General features: G+C 41.5%; 1 protein-coding gene across 2 annotated transcripts in view; it reads right to left on the bottom strand.

The window, feature by feature from the left end:
- The window catches only part of TG (thyroglobulin), a 213,418-nt gene that overhangs the window by 116,136 nt on the left and 78,190 nt on the right, over nucleotides 1-19,092 (bottom strand). For both annotated transcript variants that reach the window (XM_050940484.1, XM_050940485.1), the window contains exons 27-34: nucleotides 16,913-17,080; nucleotides 14,647-14,712; nucleotides 12,814-12,894; nucleotides 10,398-10,535; nucleotides 8,029-8,205; nucleotides 6,993-7,104; nucleotides 5,426-5,505; nucleotides 3,687-3,824 (exon numbers count right to left, since the gene is read on the bottom strand). In XM_050940484.1, the coding sequence (XP_050796441.1) occupies nucleotides 3,687-3,824; nucleotides 5,426-5,505; nucleotides 6,993-7,104; nucleotides 8,029-8,205; nucleotides 10,398-10,535; nucleotides 12,814-12,894; nucleotides 14,647-14,712; nucleotides 16,913-17,080 (960 nt within the window). The remainder of the gene's footprint in view (nucleotides 1-3,686; nucleotides 3,825-5,425; nucleotides 5,506-6,992; nucleotides 7,105-8,028; nucleotides 8,206-10,397; nucleotides 10,536-12,813; nucleotides 12,895-14,646; nucleotides 14,713-16,912; nucleotides 17,081-19,092) is intronic.

Below are 19,092 nucleotides of genomic sequence, written 5' to 3'. Positions count from 1 at the left end.
ACTTTCCAAGAAGACAAAGAAAAAACAAACAATTTAGGCTCCAATGTGGTACATGCAGAACAGCCACCTGCAGGCAGGATTCTAATTAGTTCAGAAAGCTAAAAAAGAGACTGCAAGTCTAACAGAGTTCAGTCACCCCTCCAGCAGGCAGAAATCTCCCCTCGTGTTCTCTAAGGTCTGAGGCACATATTTTTTTAGGCCACACACAGAGAATTCAGGGTGGCGGAGACTTTTAGTGTAAAGCAGGGCTTCCTAAAAACCATCACTATCCCTCCTTCCCTGTTTCCCACCACCACAAAAAAACCAAATGTACAAACAATATTTGTATGCAGAAATGAGCCTGAACCAAGATCCCAGATGTTTTCCTAAAAGATATGCTTTAGCAATTATTTGGGGGAAGTTCTATGGCCTCTCTCTGGCTGTGTTATACAAGAGGTCAGACTAGACGATCACAATGATCCCTTCTGGCCTTGGAATCTGTGAATGAATCTATAAACATTCCCTGAATCCAGGGAAGTTTGAATCCAGCTCTGGAGCTGAACTTTGCAGACAGGGCCAGCTCTACTGTTTTCGCCACCCCAAGCAGAGCACCGAACTGCCGCCATGGACAGCGGGGGCAATCCTTGTGTGATTAGGATGGCACGTACGTTTCCACAGCGGCAGCAATTCGGCAGCAGCTTCTGTCTTCAGACAGAAGACAGAAGCTGCGCCGCCGTGGACAGCTGAACGTAGAAGTTGCCGCCAAATTGTCACTGCTGCAGAAACGCACATGTTGCCCTAACAGTACATCGGCTGCCCCAGCGGTCTGCAGTGGCAATTCGGCATGTAGCTTGGGGGCAAAAACACAGGGACTGCCATCCCTTGCAGATTGTCGTCCCAAGCACCTGCTTGGAATGCTGGTGCCTGGAGCCGGCCTGTTTGCAGATTAGGTCTGTCATAAACAGATAGTTAAGGGTTAATGTCTCTTTTACCTGTAAAGGGTTAACAAACAGTGACCTGCAACACCTGACCAGAGGACCAATCAGGAAACAAGATACTTTCAAATCTCGGCGGAGGGAAGCCTTTGTTTGTGTTTTTTGGGCTTTACTTTGTTCTTTCTGGGCTCTGAGAGTGACCACACGTACCTACAGGCTCTCTAATCTTCTATTCCAATGTTGTAAGTATAAAGGTAGAAAGGTGGTATAGTCTTTTTATTTGTTTTCCTTTATGTGCAAATGTGTATTGGAGGGGGCTATTTCTCCAATTTCTTAAGCTGACAGACCCTGTAACTTTTTACCATCTAAATTGCAGAGATAGACCTTTTACTTTTTTCTTTCTTTTTATTAAAAGTTTTGCTTTTAAGACCTGTCTGATTTTTTTTTCCTTGTTGAGGCTCATGGGAATTGAGTCTGTACTTAACAAGGAAGGAGAAGGGAGGGGAAGGGTGGAATCCCTTTGTTTTAGATTCACGGAGCGTGAATCAGTCTCTCTCTCCAGGAGACCTAATTTCTCTGTGTTGTGATTCAAGGGGTTTGGATCACAGTAATCTTCCAGGGTAACCCAGGGAGGGGAAGGCTGGGAAAGGCAACGGTGAGGAAAGGGGTTTACTTTCCTTATGTTAAGATCCAGGGGGTCTGGGTCTTGGGGGTCCCCAGGGAAAGTTTTGGGGGGATCAGAGTGTATCAGGCACTCGAATTCCTTATCAGATCTAAGCAGGTAATTAAGCTTAGGGGAATTCATGCTAGTACCCATATTTTGGACGCTAAGGTTCAGAATTGGGAAAGATACTATGACAAGGTCAGATGGTCCACTTCCTAGAAAACAGGTGAACATCAAGAGACCATTCACTCCAGGGGCTCTGGAACAATTCATATAGCAGGGGTGCTGAGAGTTATTGAACTAATTGGTAAATCATGTATATAATGGAAACAACTTCAAGCAAGAGGGTGCGGCAGCACCAGGAGCAGCTCTAGCTTTTTTGCTGCCCCAAGCACAGCAGTCAGGCAGCCTTCGCAGCATGCCTGCGGGAGGTCCGACGGTCCTGCGGCTTAGGCATATCCGCTGCTGAATTGGCGCCAAATCCGCAGGACCGGGGACCTCCCGCAGGCAAGCCGCCAAGGGCAGCCTGACTGCCGCCCTTGCAGGGACCAGCAGGGCACCCCCTGAAGTTTGATGGCCCAGGCACGTATTTGGAGCACTGGTGCCTGGAGCCACCGCCGGGCAGCACCCCTAGTTCCAGCACCTATGCACCATCCTGTTACTCTACTCCTCCCTGTCCTGCCATTGCCCCACCCTAACCGAAGTAGAAATTATCCTCCCTGGGACCTACCCTCTGGAATATATAAGTAAAAAAGCCGCATGACTATATTTTTCCACCAGATAAATGAACAAGAGGAATTCGCTGTTCCAAATTCTTCTACATTTTTTTTACAAACTTGGTGTCTAGTGCACCAATATAGTTACTGTAAGCAGAGTAACTGCAAGTCACCGAGAAAGATTTTGCATTATGTGGGCCATTTAGCAGTGGAAATGTTAGGTCCATATTTTCTGTGCAGGGCACTTAAATATCTAAGTGCTAATGACTGGCAGCCATGTTACTTTTGTTCTTTCTTGTGTTTTGTTCTCTCTATCTAAAAGAAATGTGACTGTCACCGAATTGCTCTGTAAGTAGAGAAATACACCATAAATTATATTTTTGAGCTACTGGGTAGCTTGAAACTGATTACTACTATTGCTGACTGAAAGGTTTCCACCTTTTTTATTTTTGGACAAAAAAAATGGCTTGTTGATTAAATGTACATTTTCCCAAGAAAATTTCCATTTCATTTACATTTTTGATGTTTTTGTTAAAAAAACAAAAGTGTTTGGTTTGGAGTTGTTAAAAATCTAAATTATCCTGGGTTTAGTTTTCCAAAACTGAAAATTATGGGGTTGTGAGTTTTCTTTAAAAACAAACAACAAATAACCCCTGACCCTAAACTAATTCAGTGAAAATTTTCATCAGAAATAATATTTAGTTTTGTTGAAATTTTTTATGGAAAATAAAATATATTTTGACCAGTTCTAATCATCTTACCTCTTTGTGCTGTTCTTGTCTTCTGGAAACATTTTCTTCAGCTAAATAGGCTAGCTTTTATCAATGGCTGAATTATTTCAATGCACACTAGAAATACAGTACTATTGGTATTTAAACTCCGGACATAATCCTGCCTTCACTAAACAGAGGAACAAAAATCCAATTGACTTCGTGGTTTAAAAGTCAAGACCTAGATAAGAGAATATTGGCCTCCACATATCCCAGTATGTCCTCTAAGATTCGTGCGGTTTACTAACTGCTGCACCTTAGCATAATCTGGATGATGGGAATGAAGTATGGTCTTGTAACTAAACTGAGGGCCTAGACTGGGATATAAGAGACCTTTGTTCAGTTCCTGGCTCTGTCACACACTTTCTGTTTGACCTTGGGAAACTCATTTAACCTCTCTGTGCCTCCGTTTCCCATCTGCAAAATGGGGATAAAAATACATCCTTTGTCTGCCTCCTCTAGCTGTAGCCTCTTTGAGGCAGGGCCTGTCTCTTATGTGTTTGTCCAGTTCCTAGTACAATGGTTTCCCAGTCTTGGCTGGGGCCTCTAAGCATTATTATAAAGCAAATAAATAACATCACACAGAAGACACTCTAAATGGCAGACCACCTGCACTACTCACCAGGCTTCTGATACCAGCCAAATGGATATATTCTGACATCTGCAGAGCTGCAATCGGAAATCTGCCAAATGCCTCCTGTTTCCTCAGTGCAGGTCTGGATTCCTAAACTATTCAGAGTCAAGCAGAGCACCTCACCACCTACCAGGAAAATATCCAGTTACAGAAATCACCATGGTAATTTTGTTTTAAATACTATTTTTAAGAAAATTAATATTTTCTGGTTCCACTAAGTATTATATGAAAGTCCCTTTGGCTCAGAAATCAGAGAAGGAAAAGACCCATTAGGTCCTGCTCCCATTGAAGTTAATGAAGAAGCTGTCTTTGATTTCAGTGGGGACACTATCAGGCAATTAGGGCTGGTTCCAAAGCCGATTGATGTCAATGGGAGTCTCTCAACTAACTTTTCAGTGCCTCTGAGTAACGGAGGGCCCAGCCCCAAGATTTTCAAAACCAGGCCTGATTGTAAATTGGCAGGATTTTCAGAAGTGTTGTACACCTAGCACTTCCAACTGACCTCAGCAGGAACTGAGGAGTTGTCAGTACTTTTGAAAATCAGGCCACTCACTTAGGCGCCTAAATATGAATTGAGAAGTAAAATTTTCACAAACATCTAAGTAACTTAGGAGCCTACGTCCTTCTGACTTTAAACCAGCTATAAGTCACATGGATGTTTTTGTAAACCATTAGGCACCCAAGTCTTCAAATATTGACTTGGGCGTCTCAAGCTAGATACTCTCAAAAATGAGGACCACCTAAAATTAGTGGACAATTTGAAAATGTGTGCAAGATCATGCTTGGGAGAACACAGGAAGACAAAGTTAAATAATTCTTCAAAGCACAGAAATAAATGAGATGCCCAACTCCCATTGAATTTCACTAGGGTGTGGGTGTCTAGCTCTCTGAGATGCTTTGGAAATCAGCCAAAGTCTTTAGAGTGGGGCTAGTACTGGATGTGGGGATATGGGTGATATACCACTTTATCCATTTGTGTGAAATACTGTTAAAGCTATAGCCCTGCTAAGAAACTATTCCTATGAGATGTTACTTATGGGAGCTAAGGCTGGTAAATACTTTACTGCTCTGGTAGATGGCTGAAACATAGGAAGCAGAGCTGTCTATAGAATGACAATTCCATTTCAAAATTTGTTTTTGCTCTGCACTGGAAGAAAGACAAGACCCTTTGAATGTTTTTGTGAAAACAGAATTGTGTGGAAATGTCTTTTTTCTGATTGAAATTTGGAAGTGTGTGTGTGCGCATGTATGAGATGCCTGAAAGTCTAATGTTTAGAGCAGTAGCCTGGGATGTGGGTAGGGTGACCAGATGTCCCAGTTTTATAGGGATAGTCCTGATATTTGGGGTTTTGTTTTCTATAGGCACCCACTCCACTCCACCCCGTCCCTATTTTTCACACTTGCGATCTGGTCAGCCCAGATGTGGGAGACTCAGGGTCAAGTCCTTGCTGTGCCTAATTCAGAGGAGAATTTTCCAACCCTGACCATTCTGAATCAGGCTCAGCAGGGCCTTGCACGCCGGTTTCCCACATCCATGGGTACTGCCCAAGCCACCAGGCCGCAGAGTATGAGAGAGTAGCTTGTCACCAGAAATGTTCTGAAGGGGTGCTGATAAGCTCGGCGAGGGCTTTAGCCTGGCCACCTCAAGCTGAAAGAATAGCAACATTCAATGTAACGGACACAGATTGAAAAATGAACTCTATAAATCCAGCTTCAGTAAAGAATACCTGTTGACTGTGAGTCATTTAAAAGTCCAAATCCTGTGCAACAGGGGTCAGCATCACATCGGCGCTCACACTCAAAAAACCTAACCGGAAAGAAGAAAATATTCCAGACTTTAATACAATTGGCAGCTAGTTGAAACTATAGCCTTGTTCACAATTCCTGCAGGGGTCTGCCTAGGGTTGCCAATATTGTATTTCAAAAATACAGAACTGTTTTCCTAGCACCCCTCGGGGGGAGGAATAGCCTGTGATATTGGGCCAGGGGTGGGGCGCTCACAGCTCAGTACTACAAAGAGTGGGGCGTACTAACCATGTGGCAACTGAGGAAATCTTCCTCTCCCTGCAACAGGCAAGCACTCTTGGCTGCTGGGACCCACCTCTGAAAGTGAACAGGGCAGCACTGAAGGGCCAGGGCTGGGACAAGAGTGGAAAGATGCACCAGTGATTAATGGCCCTTTCTGACTCCAATCCTTGAGCACAGGCCCATCCGCTTTCCCTGCATAGGCTCTGTCTAGCAGGGCAAGTGGATGGGGCTGTGTGCCCTGGAGCTGCGCTGAATGGTTAGGTTCAGGAAGGGGCTCTGTCTGGCAGGAGGGTCAGTCCTCCCAGGGTGTAGCCTTCTCTTCCCTGCTCACAGAGTCTCTGCCAATGTCTCTCATAGACAACCATAACTGCTGGTCTGTAGCTACTCCAGCTGCAGCAATGGGCGAACAAGGTGGGCAGGGAGCCTGGTCCTGGAAGCCAAGACCACCTGCACAGAGCCCTTCAGCTTCCCCTGCCAACAGGCCCCCTCCTGACGACCCTTTCAGCATGGCCCCATCAGGTCTTCATGCCCCCCGATAACCTTATCGTGCTCCCCCAGGGGTCCGCACTCCATGGTTTGGGAACTGCTGTGCTATACATACATTGGTTCTGTAAATCTTGGGACCGATTCTGCATTACTACATTCTCTAATTTAACAAACTTTATCTCATTGGAAGGTAATTTCATAATAAAACTGGTTTTGCATAATGATAATATTTTAATATGTTGAGGTACGGGATAAAAGGTATCCTGCACTGATTTAGTAGGGGATGGGAAATTTTCTTTTTAAATAAGGGACTTCCCTTGTAAGATGAGACTGTTGGCAACCCTAGGTCTGCAGGCCCCAAGGGTTTAGCCAATACACTGCAGTGAGGAGTTTGCAGAATCTGCAAACTCACACTGCACCCTCTAGTTCTTTATATTGTATGTACAGAAGCTCAGCTGTTGTTATTTAGAACAGTGACTGTACTGAAAACATTAGCATAGATGCATTGTGTGCATTATTGACAACAGTCCTATCCAGCCAATCACTGATTTTGTGATATCGTATTATACAGACTAGATAATACAATGAATATATTATAAATTCACTTAAAATTGTGTGATTAATATTTGTAATATATTGGTTATTCTCCCAAAAAGATATACTGCTCTTTAATATTTTTAATGAATGTGCCTGATCCTCTCCATTTACATGATATGGTTTTGATATTCTGGATGTAGCCAAAGCCCCATGCTAACAAAACGGAATTGAGTTGGCTCATACCCATCGGAAATGGCTTTTCCGCTCATGTCAATCTTGTTTCTCACTGAGGCTCCAGTTACTTTACGGAACGGTAAACGTGTGTAGAAGCTCTTCACAGCCCCTTCTAGAGTGACTGAAAACATCAAAGGGCAAGTTACTTCTTCCTTCAAATGATTTAAGCGAACATAAAGAGGAGGGAGAAAGCTACATTTCTATGACACCGCGGTGATTTCTCAGTGTATTGGAAAATAAATTTAGAGCAACATGTTTGACAGCTAGATTTCTTTCTATGCAGGATGAATGCCCAACAGGCATTCTAATGGTAGAAAGATGGGCTGATAAGTAGGGGAGTCAAGTTCAGGTTCTGAATTCCCAGGCCAGCAGGGACTTGTATTGAAGTGATTCCAGCCCACTGAATTAGATAGTCCACTTCACACTGAATGCAGCATCTCTGGGTAGACTGGGAGAATGCAGAGTGGGTAGTGTCTGCAGCTTCCCCTTCCCTTTGGCTCTTAATAGAGTCAATGTTCAGTACTTCGGGTGTTGGGTTCTTTCATCTAGAACAGAGCAATATTATGGGGCTGGAAGCAATAAGAAAGCTAAAAATACTTTAAACACTTTTCTGTTAACACAATTACTGCAGTTGCCATCAATGATTGTGAATGGGAAGGGAGACATCCCAAAGACAATCTCCATATTCAAATACTGTTCAGACTAGGGAAAAGTCTGAGGACTCCTGGTGCACTTTCCTTTGGCTCCTCTGATATAGATGCTAACTGGGATGTGTTGGGAATATCCTTCCACTAGGAACTGAAGGGAGATCACCAGCAACTGGCCATCACATAGCCATGATGCCTTTCAGTTACTAATGTTAGTCTTTCATTGCTACTTCATGTTATATCCAGAGCCACCTAGTCTTCCTTGTTGCGGTTCATAACATTCCTACATTCCCATTTGACATCCTTCAAAGTAAAAGCTGAGATGCTGATCGATGCCGCCAGGAATACAACGCACATCCGTCTGAAATATCCAATTTAACACAGAAATTAAAGCTCACCTACTTTGTGATGCACGGTCTGCAGTTGCTGGGGTAATACTGTCTGACAGTTTTTGGGGATGTGGTTGATGTAATTATCACAGATCTGAGCCTCTGGATAGAGTGTGCAGGCAAAATATGTGCTTGTGGTATTCTGAAGGGCAGCCAGCTGACAAAATGCATCTTCTTGTGCACAACCTAAGAGGCAGAGCAGCTCAGTTTTATAAACTTAGCTATTTGTGTTCCTCTTCTCTCCATTCCCATCTCTCACTTGTTTATAATTCTTAATATTAAACCTTTAGCAAAAATACTCTTTATTGAAGTGTGTATTATTGTTATTATTATGCTATTACTGTATAAGAAAAATAAATAGGGAAAAATTCTGCTTTTAATTGGTGTAAACTCGGAATAATTTCCTGGCATGAGTGGGGTTACTCCAGGTTTACACAGGAAAAGCTGAGAGTAGGACCTGGTTCACAGTCTTTTTTTGTTTTAGGCAATCTTTTAATAAAACAGGGACCAGAACACCCAAGAAACAGATATGAGGATTTTCAAACTAATTCAATATATTAAACCTACAATAACAATTGCATATTTCTTCTGGTTTATAAAATAAAAGAGGCAGTATCAGCAAACATTTTCTAGAATGTCCTATGAAAAATCTGTAAAATTATTTCTGGAGAGTTTCTCTCATACACTAAAAATGCTTCTATGCACATTGACCATATAAGTTGGTTATTTTTTGTGGTTTACCTTGAAATTCACACCCTGGCTGGCTGCCTTCCTTCCTTGCTATAGTAGAGGAATTTTGCAAAACTCCAAGGCTCTAATGCACTTTAAAAAAATAAAACAACAAACTGATCAAGCCAGTTTGCTAATTATTGTGCTACTGGGTTGATGCCCTGATGCTGCAAAAATTATGCAAGTGTTTTAAGCATGTGAGTAGTCCCATTGACTTCTTAAAGTTAAATACATCTATAGTGTTGGGCATCTCTCTTAGTAGCTGTTTTCCTGTTAGTCAGAGGGCTTGTCTACATGACCCTGCAATTCAGACTACATGGGCTTGTATAGAAGTCTACATCACAGTGCTGCTCTGTAACTCCCCCGTGTGGCTGCTGCGGGTGCAAACTAAAAGCTTCCTAGTTCAAGGTATTACAATCCTCTTTAAACAGGACTATGTTAATGTGATCCAGGAATCTTTTAGTTCACACCTGCAGCATCCACGTGGGAGAGTTACAGGACAGCACTTTGGTGTGCACTGCTGTTTATACCTCCATAGTCTGACCTATGGAGCAGTGTAAACATAGCCAGAGACTTAGCAACCTATCCTTCCAAAATATGGAAATAGGTTATCCCCCAATGCCAGCGGTGTTTCATAAAATATGTACTATAGACAATAAACTTGATTTGAATGATGTCTTGCAGAGCTAAATAACAGAGGGATAACGGGTGCCAGGAAGATGACTTGAGAACACTATGAAGTGATTGCCTTCTTTATTCTTTATGACCTTTTAGTCCATTTCCAGGTCAAACTGTGGCTAAAATAAACCTTTCAGGATTTGTTTATGCATCATTAAAACAGCAAACATGGCCGCAAAGCATTTTTTCCTCATTTGCAGGTCACCTTTCTTTGGTGTTTTAATGTCTTAAAATCCGGCACTTGAGACATCACAATGGATGAACGGGCAATAAACAAACACAGGGCCTGATTCTCCTCTCTCTACTCCATTGTTACCACACAGTGTAACTTCAGCGATGTCAGTGAAGTTACTCGGTAGTACGGGAGGAGCATCAGGCCCATATCTGAGCCCCAATATCATGGAAAACTGGAGATATCATCACCTTTTATAATAAACACTTTTGAGCATTAGTCCATGACTTTTGTCCTTCTCTTTACTTAGGGGATAAGGGATTTACTCAAGTTTTTACCAATAACTCTGCCTGTCCTGACAAAAATTCATGTTCTGGATTTCACCACTGGTGTAGCTCCACAGCTCTAGTGTAGGCAGGACTCAGATTATTTTAACACGATGTCATGTAACTTGGTAGTAAGAACAGTTGGGTACTGTCTACCCCAGACTACATCTTCCACTGCTGCTACCGCTAGTGAAGATGCACCAGCAATGAGCTAGTTTTTTGCCACAGTCAACAAAGCCGCTGAGCGGCAAAGGAGTGGTGCCAGCCTGCCCGCTTCATCATGGGCTGGGTGGCTTCTCATTGAGACTGGGGATTACAACCCATGACTCCCATTTGAATTTTTGTGCTTTCCCTGTAAAAAAAATCCATAAACGCTGCGGTTTCTAACACCCATGACTATGGTAGCTATCGAAACTGCTGATTAATTATTGTTTCTCTACTAGCATGTAGAATAAAGTTCTATGATTTCTTACGTGTGAGACACCAGAGCATCGCCTGGTCTGCTGAATACTTATGTTTGAAGAGCCAGTACTGCTGGGATGGAAGGGAACGGCTTTGGTCTAGTTGTATCAGACTGTTGTTCATTAGGGAAAAAAGTTCCATTACAGAATCTGATCCACATGAGAAAAAAAAAAGCAAGATTTATTTACAATCTGGGATACGTTAAGATTATTTATACATAAAACTCTGAATTTCACAGTGTGTCAGCTGTAACCTTTTCCCAGGGTTAATGTATATCCAGGTTGGTTTTAAATAGGACTGCCTCAGGGATAATACCTGTGTATTTGAATTGTGTTTGGGTTGGGATTTAATCTTTTTTTTTCCCCCAAGAGTCTATTAAGGGACTGAAATAAAGCACAAAATGCTCATATCACAGCATCTCTCTGTTAACTTTATCCATTGCAGGATCATTCCTCACAGTATCTTTTCTAGTACGTTAACCAAGTTAGTTTTAATGACCTGAAGTGATGCAATTTCCACCAGTTCCCTTGGGAAGTTATCCAACAACCCACTATTAGCAAGTTTCCCCCGCCCCCAATACTTAGCCAAAATGCTCCTTTTATTAATTTAATCCTATATCTCCCAGTAATACCCCCACATACCATCTTAAGTAATTCTTCTCTATCCCTGGCATGTGCTCCCTTCAAATGTGTGTAGACTGTGGTGTCTTCCCTGAGCTATTTTTGTCTCTTTTCAATTATTGCCCTTAAATTAGCCCATGCAACTCTTGGGACATTTTTGTTGTTTTTCCACTGATCTCCTTCCAGTTTGTCAATAACCACTCTCTTATTTGTCAAAAGGGAGGAGCAGACCACACCGCACATTATTTTGGCCCTGTATGACTCCCAGTTATTTAATCCATGAAGCACTAAAATAGTCAGCAAAAAATTAAAACACAAAACCAAAGAAACACTAATACTTTACTGTGTCTATTCACTTTCTCTCATCATAAAATATTCATAAATGTTGCCATATGTTCTAAACATGATCGTGATGTAATAAAAAGTCTCACTCTTGCAGATATTTCCCCAGATTTCTCAATAACTCTGTATTTTTAGCACGTTACCTGTCAAGACTCAACCCTTCAGCCTCCTAGGTTTCTCTGAAGCTGTCCATAAATTATGTAACACTTTAGGGGATGAGTGGGTCCTTAAGTGTGTGTGTTTGTTTCAGTGTTACAAAAAGTTACAAGAGGTGGGTGGGTCTCGGGGGGAAAAAAATCACCAAAAACGTATTGAATAATTTTTGGACAGCCCCTCTTGAAAGAGTAGCTGATATGACTCATCCCTAAAACACAGTGCAGAAAGCTGCATTCCTTACATTGCTTTAGGTTTTAATGATATTGTCAGTCCTTGCAGGGAAAATGTAGAACCTCAAGGCCCTGAACTCATGTCTTGGCAGGTAAAGGAAAAGAATTTCAGTTAATGTTTTAAATGTTTTTATTCCTCCTTTTAAAGTCTAGACTTGTGTTCCACTAATCATATGGGAGCTTAGCCAGTTACATGGGAATTTTAGTTCATCTTTTATGCAAATTATATGAGGTAAATCAGTAACAGTTTGCCATATTTTACCATTTTAGCTTCCTTAAATCACACCTGGATCTCCCATAGACATTCATCAAAGCTTCACAGAAGGATTACAAATTGGTATAGATGAACCAAAACCCTGCCATCAAGGGGCCACATTCTTTTCTCAGTTACACTTGTGTAGAAACTATAGTGACTTCAGTTGAATTACTTTGGATTTACACTGGCCTAACCATAAGCATAATCTGGAACAGTAGGTGTCTATAGACAAAAGGCGTATGATTCTAGTTTCAGACTTCAGGTTTAGTTCCATTAAGCTCCCAAAAGTCTGTGGGCCAGATCCTCAGCTGGCATAAATCAACATAACTATGGACCAGTACGTTCATTCAGAAGCTTATCAGAAGAAGCCAAATCTTCCAAGTCTGTACAATTGTCATTAGAACAGGCTCTCCTCTGATATTTCAGCATTTCCGCTTCTGTCCTAGTCATGGAAGTGCAGGGACACGTGAAAACGAAAAAGGAAGAGAAGCCAGGGAGAAAGTTCATGGGGGTTCTTGTTTTGTCTGAACCAATCTGCCCAAACCTATTCATTCCCCATGCATGTACTTCAATAAAGAGAAAAACAGTAGGCTTGACACTGTGTGTTCCGGGCCCTCGCAGCTAAATTCCGCATTCACCTACACTGTCTTAAACACCTCCTTGTTCGTCACATGAAATATATCAAATCTGAAGTTTCCCCTTGTTATTTCACAGTCACAGTGTTTAAGGCCAGATGGGACCATCTGATCATCTAGCCTGACCGCCTTTACATCACAAACCACCACCATCACCACCCAGCATCTACTGCAGTACTACCCAGTACCTGGTAACATTAGCTCGGCCTGTGTTTGTAAAACAGCAGCATCACAGGCAGAGGATTTCGTCCGGGTAATCATATCAGAACCTAGAACACAATCAGAGCTATTTATTATTCTGTATTATTGGTATTAATATAGTGCCTAGAAGTCCTGGTTATGGACTATGACCCCAATTGTGCTAGGTACTGTACAGACACAGAACAAAAAGATAGTCCCTTAATCTCATATTGATTCCAGTTGCAGTTCGCCTGTGAAACACATTCACTTTTAGTTCTTAAACAGGTTTCAGAGGGGTAGTCGTGTTAGTCTGTATCAGCAAAAACAACAAGGAGTCTGTGGGTATGGCTACACTCGAAACTTCAAAGCATTGCCGTGGCAGCGCTTTGAAGTGTGAGTGTGGTCGCAGCGCCAGCATTGGGAGAGAGCTCTCCCAGCACTGCAGGTACTCCACTTCCCTGTGGGGATTAGCTTACAGTGCTGGTAGCCGCGCTCCCAGCGCTCGGGCACTGTTTACACTGGCACTTTACAGCGCTGTAACTTGCTGCGCTCAGGGGGGTGTTTTTTCACACCCCTGAGCGAGAAAGTTGCAGCGCTGTAAAGCGCCAGTGTAGCCAAGGCCTTTGTGGCACCTTAGAGACTAACAAATTTATTTGGGCATAAGCTTTCATGGGCTAGAACCCACTTTATCAGCTGCATGGAGTGGAAAATACAGGAGCAGGTATAAATACACGAAAGGATGGGCATTGCCTTACCAAGTGTGAGGTCAGTCTAATGAGATAAATCAATTAACAGCAGGATACCAAGGGAGGAAAAATAACTTTTGAAGGGTAATAAGAGTGGACCATTACAGACAGTTGACAAGAAGGTGTGAATAAGAGTAGGGAGAAATCAGTATTAGGGAAATTAGGTTTAGTTTTTGTAATGACCCAGTTTGCTGATACTGAGTTTTACACAAGTTAACAAAGAATATTTTACAGTGCAATGTTACTATCTAGGCAAACAGCTTAGTAAGTTTCACTAAAGGATGAAACAGTTGTGTCTGCACTTAGCCCCTGTTTTGTGTATCAGTCCCCATGCTTCAGAGCACAAGCAGCTCAAAAGCTGGAGTTAGGAAGAAATTCCTCTCTGTGATATATACTGCACATGTGAATTACACTACAGGAGGCTTTACAGCTACCTCTAAAGAGCCAAACACTGGCCACTGATTGAGACGGTCACCAGATTGGAATGATCACTTGTCTGTTCTGATAGGGCAGTTCTTATATTCTGAGTGTTGGATTTTCAAAAGCTCTGGAACTGCCTTAAGGTGCTTTTGAAAATCCCACCATGCTGAACCAAAATGAATCCACTAAACTCAGTAAATATCCATATTCAGTAAATATTCAATACCAAGGCTCTAGAAGCATGCAGGCCTATGTATTCCTAGAGTGGTAACCAAAAAATGTTTTAGGATATTCATGCAATAAATCTACTGGGAACAATGGAAGCTTGTAATGAGTCATGATAATTAAACAAATCTATCTAGATATTTGCAAAGTGCCAAATTACCGTGGTATCTAGGGGCTGACAATGAAATAAATGGCTTGTGTCTCCATAGCTTCTCGCATAGATTTCAGAAACAATGGGCCAGATTCACCTCTTACTTACACTGATTCTACACCAACATCATGCCATTGTAGGTGAGAAAAGACTCTGGTCTAGGGACAAATTTTCTGCTGGTGCAGCTCCATTAAAGTCAAACGACTTTTCCGTTTACACTCGCAGAGACTGTGGCCCCCATTTTTTTTTGATATTTTATCTTTCCGACCTCTTATAAGTGACAGCAGGATAAAACTCACCTCTCCACAGATAAACACGCTGAAAGCTGCTGAAGGCTCCTTCCATTTCTTCGGATAGTTCAGCAGCTGACAAAGAAAGAAATGTTCATTAGTCCAATTGCTCAAATTAATTAAATAGTTTATGGTGAGAGGCCGGGAAATTATATCAGACCACATTCCAAAGCTGAATACAACTATGCAACAACCTTTACAGAACAACGACACTGAAGGAAAGATGGTCTAGTAGCTCGGGTGCTAGCCTATGTCTGGCGAGCCCTGAGCTGCCACAGATGTCCCGTGTAAACCAAGAGAAGTCGCATGTCTCTCTGTGCCTGTCAAAGGGGAACATTCCTACCTCACAGGGATTTCGTGAGACCAAATACATTAAAAGGTATGAGGTGATCAGATACTACAGTAAAGGAAGATATATAAGAACCTCCACCCGACGTGGGTTGAGAAGTCATAAGTTCTGTAAGCAGCATTTCTCTGTCTGTCCATATAGATTCTGATACTGCACCCATCAATACAGCACCTAAGTACTGCAATAAGAATCTTAAATGCTGTCTAACCAGTCAAAGCATTGGTAACCGACTGTATTATAATATTTAGCATTTTTTATCTTAAAAATGCTGTAGAAACATCAACTGACCTACACAGCACCCCCGTGGAAAGAGGGGGGAGGGGCAGGTAAGCATGATTATTCCCTTTTTACACATGGTGAATCTTTGGCAGACAAGTTAAGTCCCAAGGTCCTGATCCTACAATGGGATCTATGCAAGCAGACCCCATGCCCATATGGTCTCTCACTGAATTCAGTGAAGCTCCACAGGACCTGGGTCTCTGCCCAGACAGATCCAGCTGCAGTATTGGGGTCCTTACTTTCAGAAGTTTTCACCAATTTTTGGCCACTCAAGCAGAGATATTTCGGGATGACTTTTAGAGGTTCTGAGCATTCATAACACCACTCAATTTAAGTGGTAATTGTTGGTATCCACGCCTCTGAAAAATTAGGCCCCTGGAAGGCAGCTAAAATTGTGCACACTTGTGATAATGTTGGGTTTAAGTTTTCAGAACCTGGTGCCTGAACTACATATTCACAATACATGGTGATGGGTAAAAACTGGCAACTGAACACCATCAATATACAGTTTAGGACACATAAGCAGTAGCATACACTCATCTGTTTGCGCATGCAGTTATCCTGTTTAAATGTGAGATTTCATATTTTGAGACTGATTCACTGCTATATTTCCTCACTTTTACTCAGGTGTCACTTCCGTGGAATAGTGAGTCAAGACCTTTGTGCACACAATTGACTAGCTGCATCTGCATGCCCATAATTTTAAATGCATAATTAATTTACACAAGCAGTTGCAGTGCCTCTATTTTTTTTAATCTAACTCTAAAAGCTGAATAATAATTTTTAGTTCCTCAAGACAACACACCACACAAGGTATCTGTCTTACATATTGCTAAGGTTCTTTTGACCTTTCTATCTAAATAAGGAATAAAAACACATAACTGCATAGTCAAAGGATCTCTTGGCTTTGAACCATGGTTTTGAGTTTACAAACCTTGAAAATTAAATTGCCATAAAATTAATTTATGCCAAGAGTTTAGATCATATGAAATCTGGAAGCACCCATTGACTACAGTAGAAATGAGACCATGGATACCTTTGTTTTCAGATAGACGGTTTACTTGAACAGACTTGAATTAAGTGTTCAACAAAGCCCTTGCAGAACAATGTAAAACAATGTGTTTTAATCTCTGTTCATTTTCATTAACACAGGTAGCCACAATAAAGTAAAAGGGCCCATCTGGTGGGTTAAGTTATAAAAATGCACCAGACTAATGGATAATTCATAGAATCATAAAATCGTAGGACTGGAAGGGACCTCGAGAGATCATCTAGTCCAGTCCCCTGCACTCATGCAAGGACTAAGTATTATCTAGACCATCGCTGACAGATGTTTAATCTGCTCTTAAAAATCTCGAACAATGGAGATTCCACAATCTCCCTAGTCAAATTATTCCAGTGCTTAACCACCCTGATAGTTAGGAAGTTTTTCCTAATGTCCAATCTAATGTCCATTGCAATTAAATTCATTCCACTTGGCTCATGCATAGCCAGATCCTGTAGTCCTTATTCCAGCAAAACTATCACTGAAGTCAGGGAGAGCTTTCACTGAGTGGAACAGAGAAAAGGGCTGGAGGGTCTTTGTGGACAGTGAGTAGAGGATAATTTAGCAACCGTAATTTATGATGGAAGAATTTATTTACTTACTTCCAGCAAATTCTTGTCCTCCTAGACTGAATAAAAACTGCTGCTTTTTTTCATTGTAGTTCACCCCTTTACAAATTCTATCTCCTCCAGGCTTTGAGTTTCGACTCCAGTCATTTCTATGGCAGATCAACACATCTGGGTAGCTCATCAACCCACACAGGATAGTAGCTAGATTCAATTGAAGAGAGAATTGCATGTTTGTAATAATACTTACACTGCACCTTTCAAGCAAGGGTGTCAGTACTCTTTGTAATCATTAAATAAACCTCAACACCACGGTGAGACTGGTAAGTGTCATCCCTTTTTTAAACTGGGGTGCTCAGAAAATTGGGCCAATTTTTACAAATTTGAGTGCCTAAAGCTGAACACCTAAATTCATGCCTAAGACATATAAGCTTGTAGCCTGGTTTTCTGAGATGCTAAGCACCCACAAATACCTCCTACTTTACAAATAACATTGAATAATAATTAACAACACCCAACTGCGTGCGAGGCATTTCATAGCAAACATAGAGACATACACTCATGGCCTCAGCAGTCTTACAATCTTGGGCCCTGAACCAATACAGCACTTAGGCATGTGCTTGAAAGCTTTATTGGACAGGAGCCTGAATTTAGTCAACTTAGGTGTAAATCTTCCGAAAAGTTATACCATGAGTCAATGGCATGGCCAGGTGTAGAATCCAGGCATTCTGGCTCCCAATCTACTTCTATAATATCTAGACTCATTGCATTCATGGTTTGTGGTTGCTGTCATGGCTCAGACATAAAGGTATTCTACATATACTTAAAATGTCCTTTAATATACCTCTACCCCGATATAACGCAACCCGATACAACACAAATTCAGCCATAATGCGGTAAAGCAGTGCTCGGGGGGGGAGGGGAGCAGGGAGGGCTGCGTGCTCCCGTGGATCAAAGCAAGTTCAATATAATGTGGTTTCACCTATAATGCGGTAAGATTTTTTGGTTCCCAAGGACAGCGTTATATCAGGGTAGAGGTGTAATTCATTTTCTAAGTAAAGGTAAGTATTTCCTACTAGCAGTGAATGCTCTAAATCTTTAACCAAAAATACCAGTCAGATCCATGGATTTTTAGGCATTATTGACCCAAGCATGCTATCACAAGTAACCAGACAGCTTCATAATGTGCAAAAACATAATGTGCCTTGTGGCACCTTAGAGACTAACATTTATTTGGACATAAGCTTATGCCCAAAGAAATCTATTAGTCTCTAAGATGCCACAAGGACTCCTCATTGTTTTTACTGATACAGATTAATACAGCTGCTACTCGGAAACCTGTCTTCATAATGTGCAGTCATTTCATAACCTCTTCCACACATTCAGATAGCAAGACCTTAAACACATAAAAGGGAGGCCAACTCATTCTGACAATGAATGCATGTGAAGTGTACAAACCTATAATGGGTTGCTTTTTGTTTTGTATTGTTCTTACCAGAAATATGATGGGCCCGATTCACTCCTGCATTACTCCAGTTTTGTGCTGATGTAAATCCAATGGCTTCACTGGAGTTATATTGGATTACAGCTTAGTTAATCAGGTCTGCTGTGCTGCCACTTTGTTGAATGACTCATAACTGATACAGTAACATCATTCTGTGGTCTGTACCACTAGCTCTCATTTTAAAATGGCATGAGCCAAAAAAACTAAGCAATGAAATATATCAGGAAGTTTAACATAGGAAGTAAAAATGAAAAACAAATATCAGGGTATCAATCCCGAAAGAGCAGACATATACTTACGGTACCACATCATAAATAAACTTGCCAGTATATTACAAATGATTTAGAAACATCAAAGGTTGTTCATCTTGGCATTTTGCACAAAAAATACACCCAAAAACTGCTAACAAATCAACCTTGGTAAACATGCTCTATTGGACTTTCATTAATAACTTGGACTTTGTGTACAATACACATAATTAAAGTTCCAGAAAAATGGTAGCTAAAATGCTAGCCAAGATTCCTTTAAAAACTGACTTTCTTTCACATATTTATTGTTTCATGGGACACTAACATTTTTTCCATATTCATGACACGAAGGAAAGTTTATAACCAAAGCCATTGATTTGCAAAGCACTGAATTTTCACATGGCATAAATAAATCCTGGGCTCTAAATAATGTAGATGTTCTGTGGGAAAAAACAGTATTAGCC

The sequence above is a fragment of the Gopherus flavomarginatus genome, chromosome 2 (genome assembly GCF_025201925.1).
Source record: "Gopherus flavomarginatus isolate rGopFla2 chromosome 2, rGopFla2.mat.asm, whole genome shotgun sequence".
NCBI classification, from domain to species: Eukaryota; Metazoa; Chordata; order Testudines; family Testudinidae; genus Gopherus; species Gopherus flavomarginatus.
This window is presented reverse-complemented; position numbering and strand designations above follow the sequence as displayed.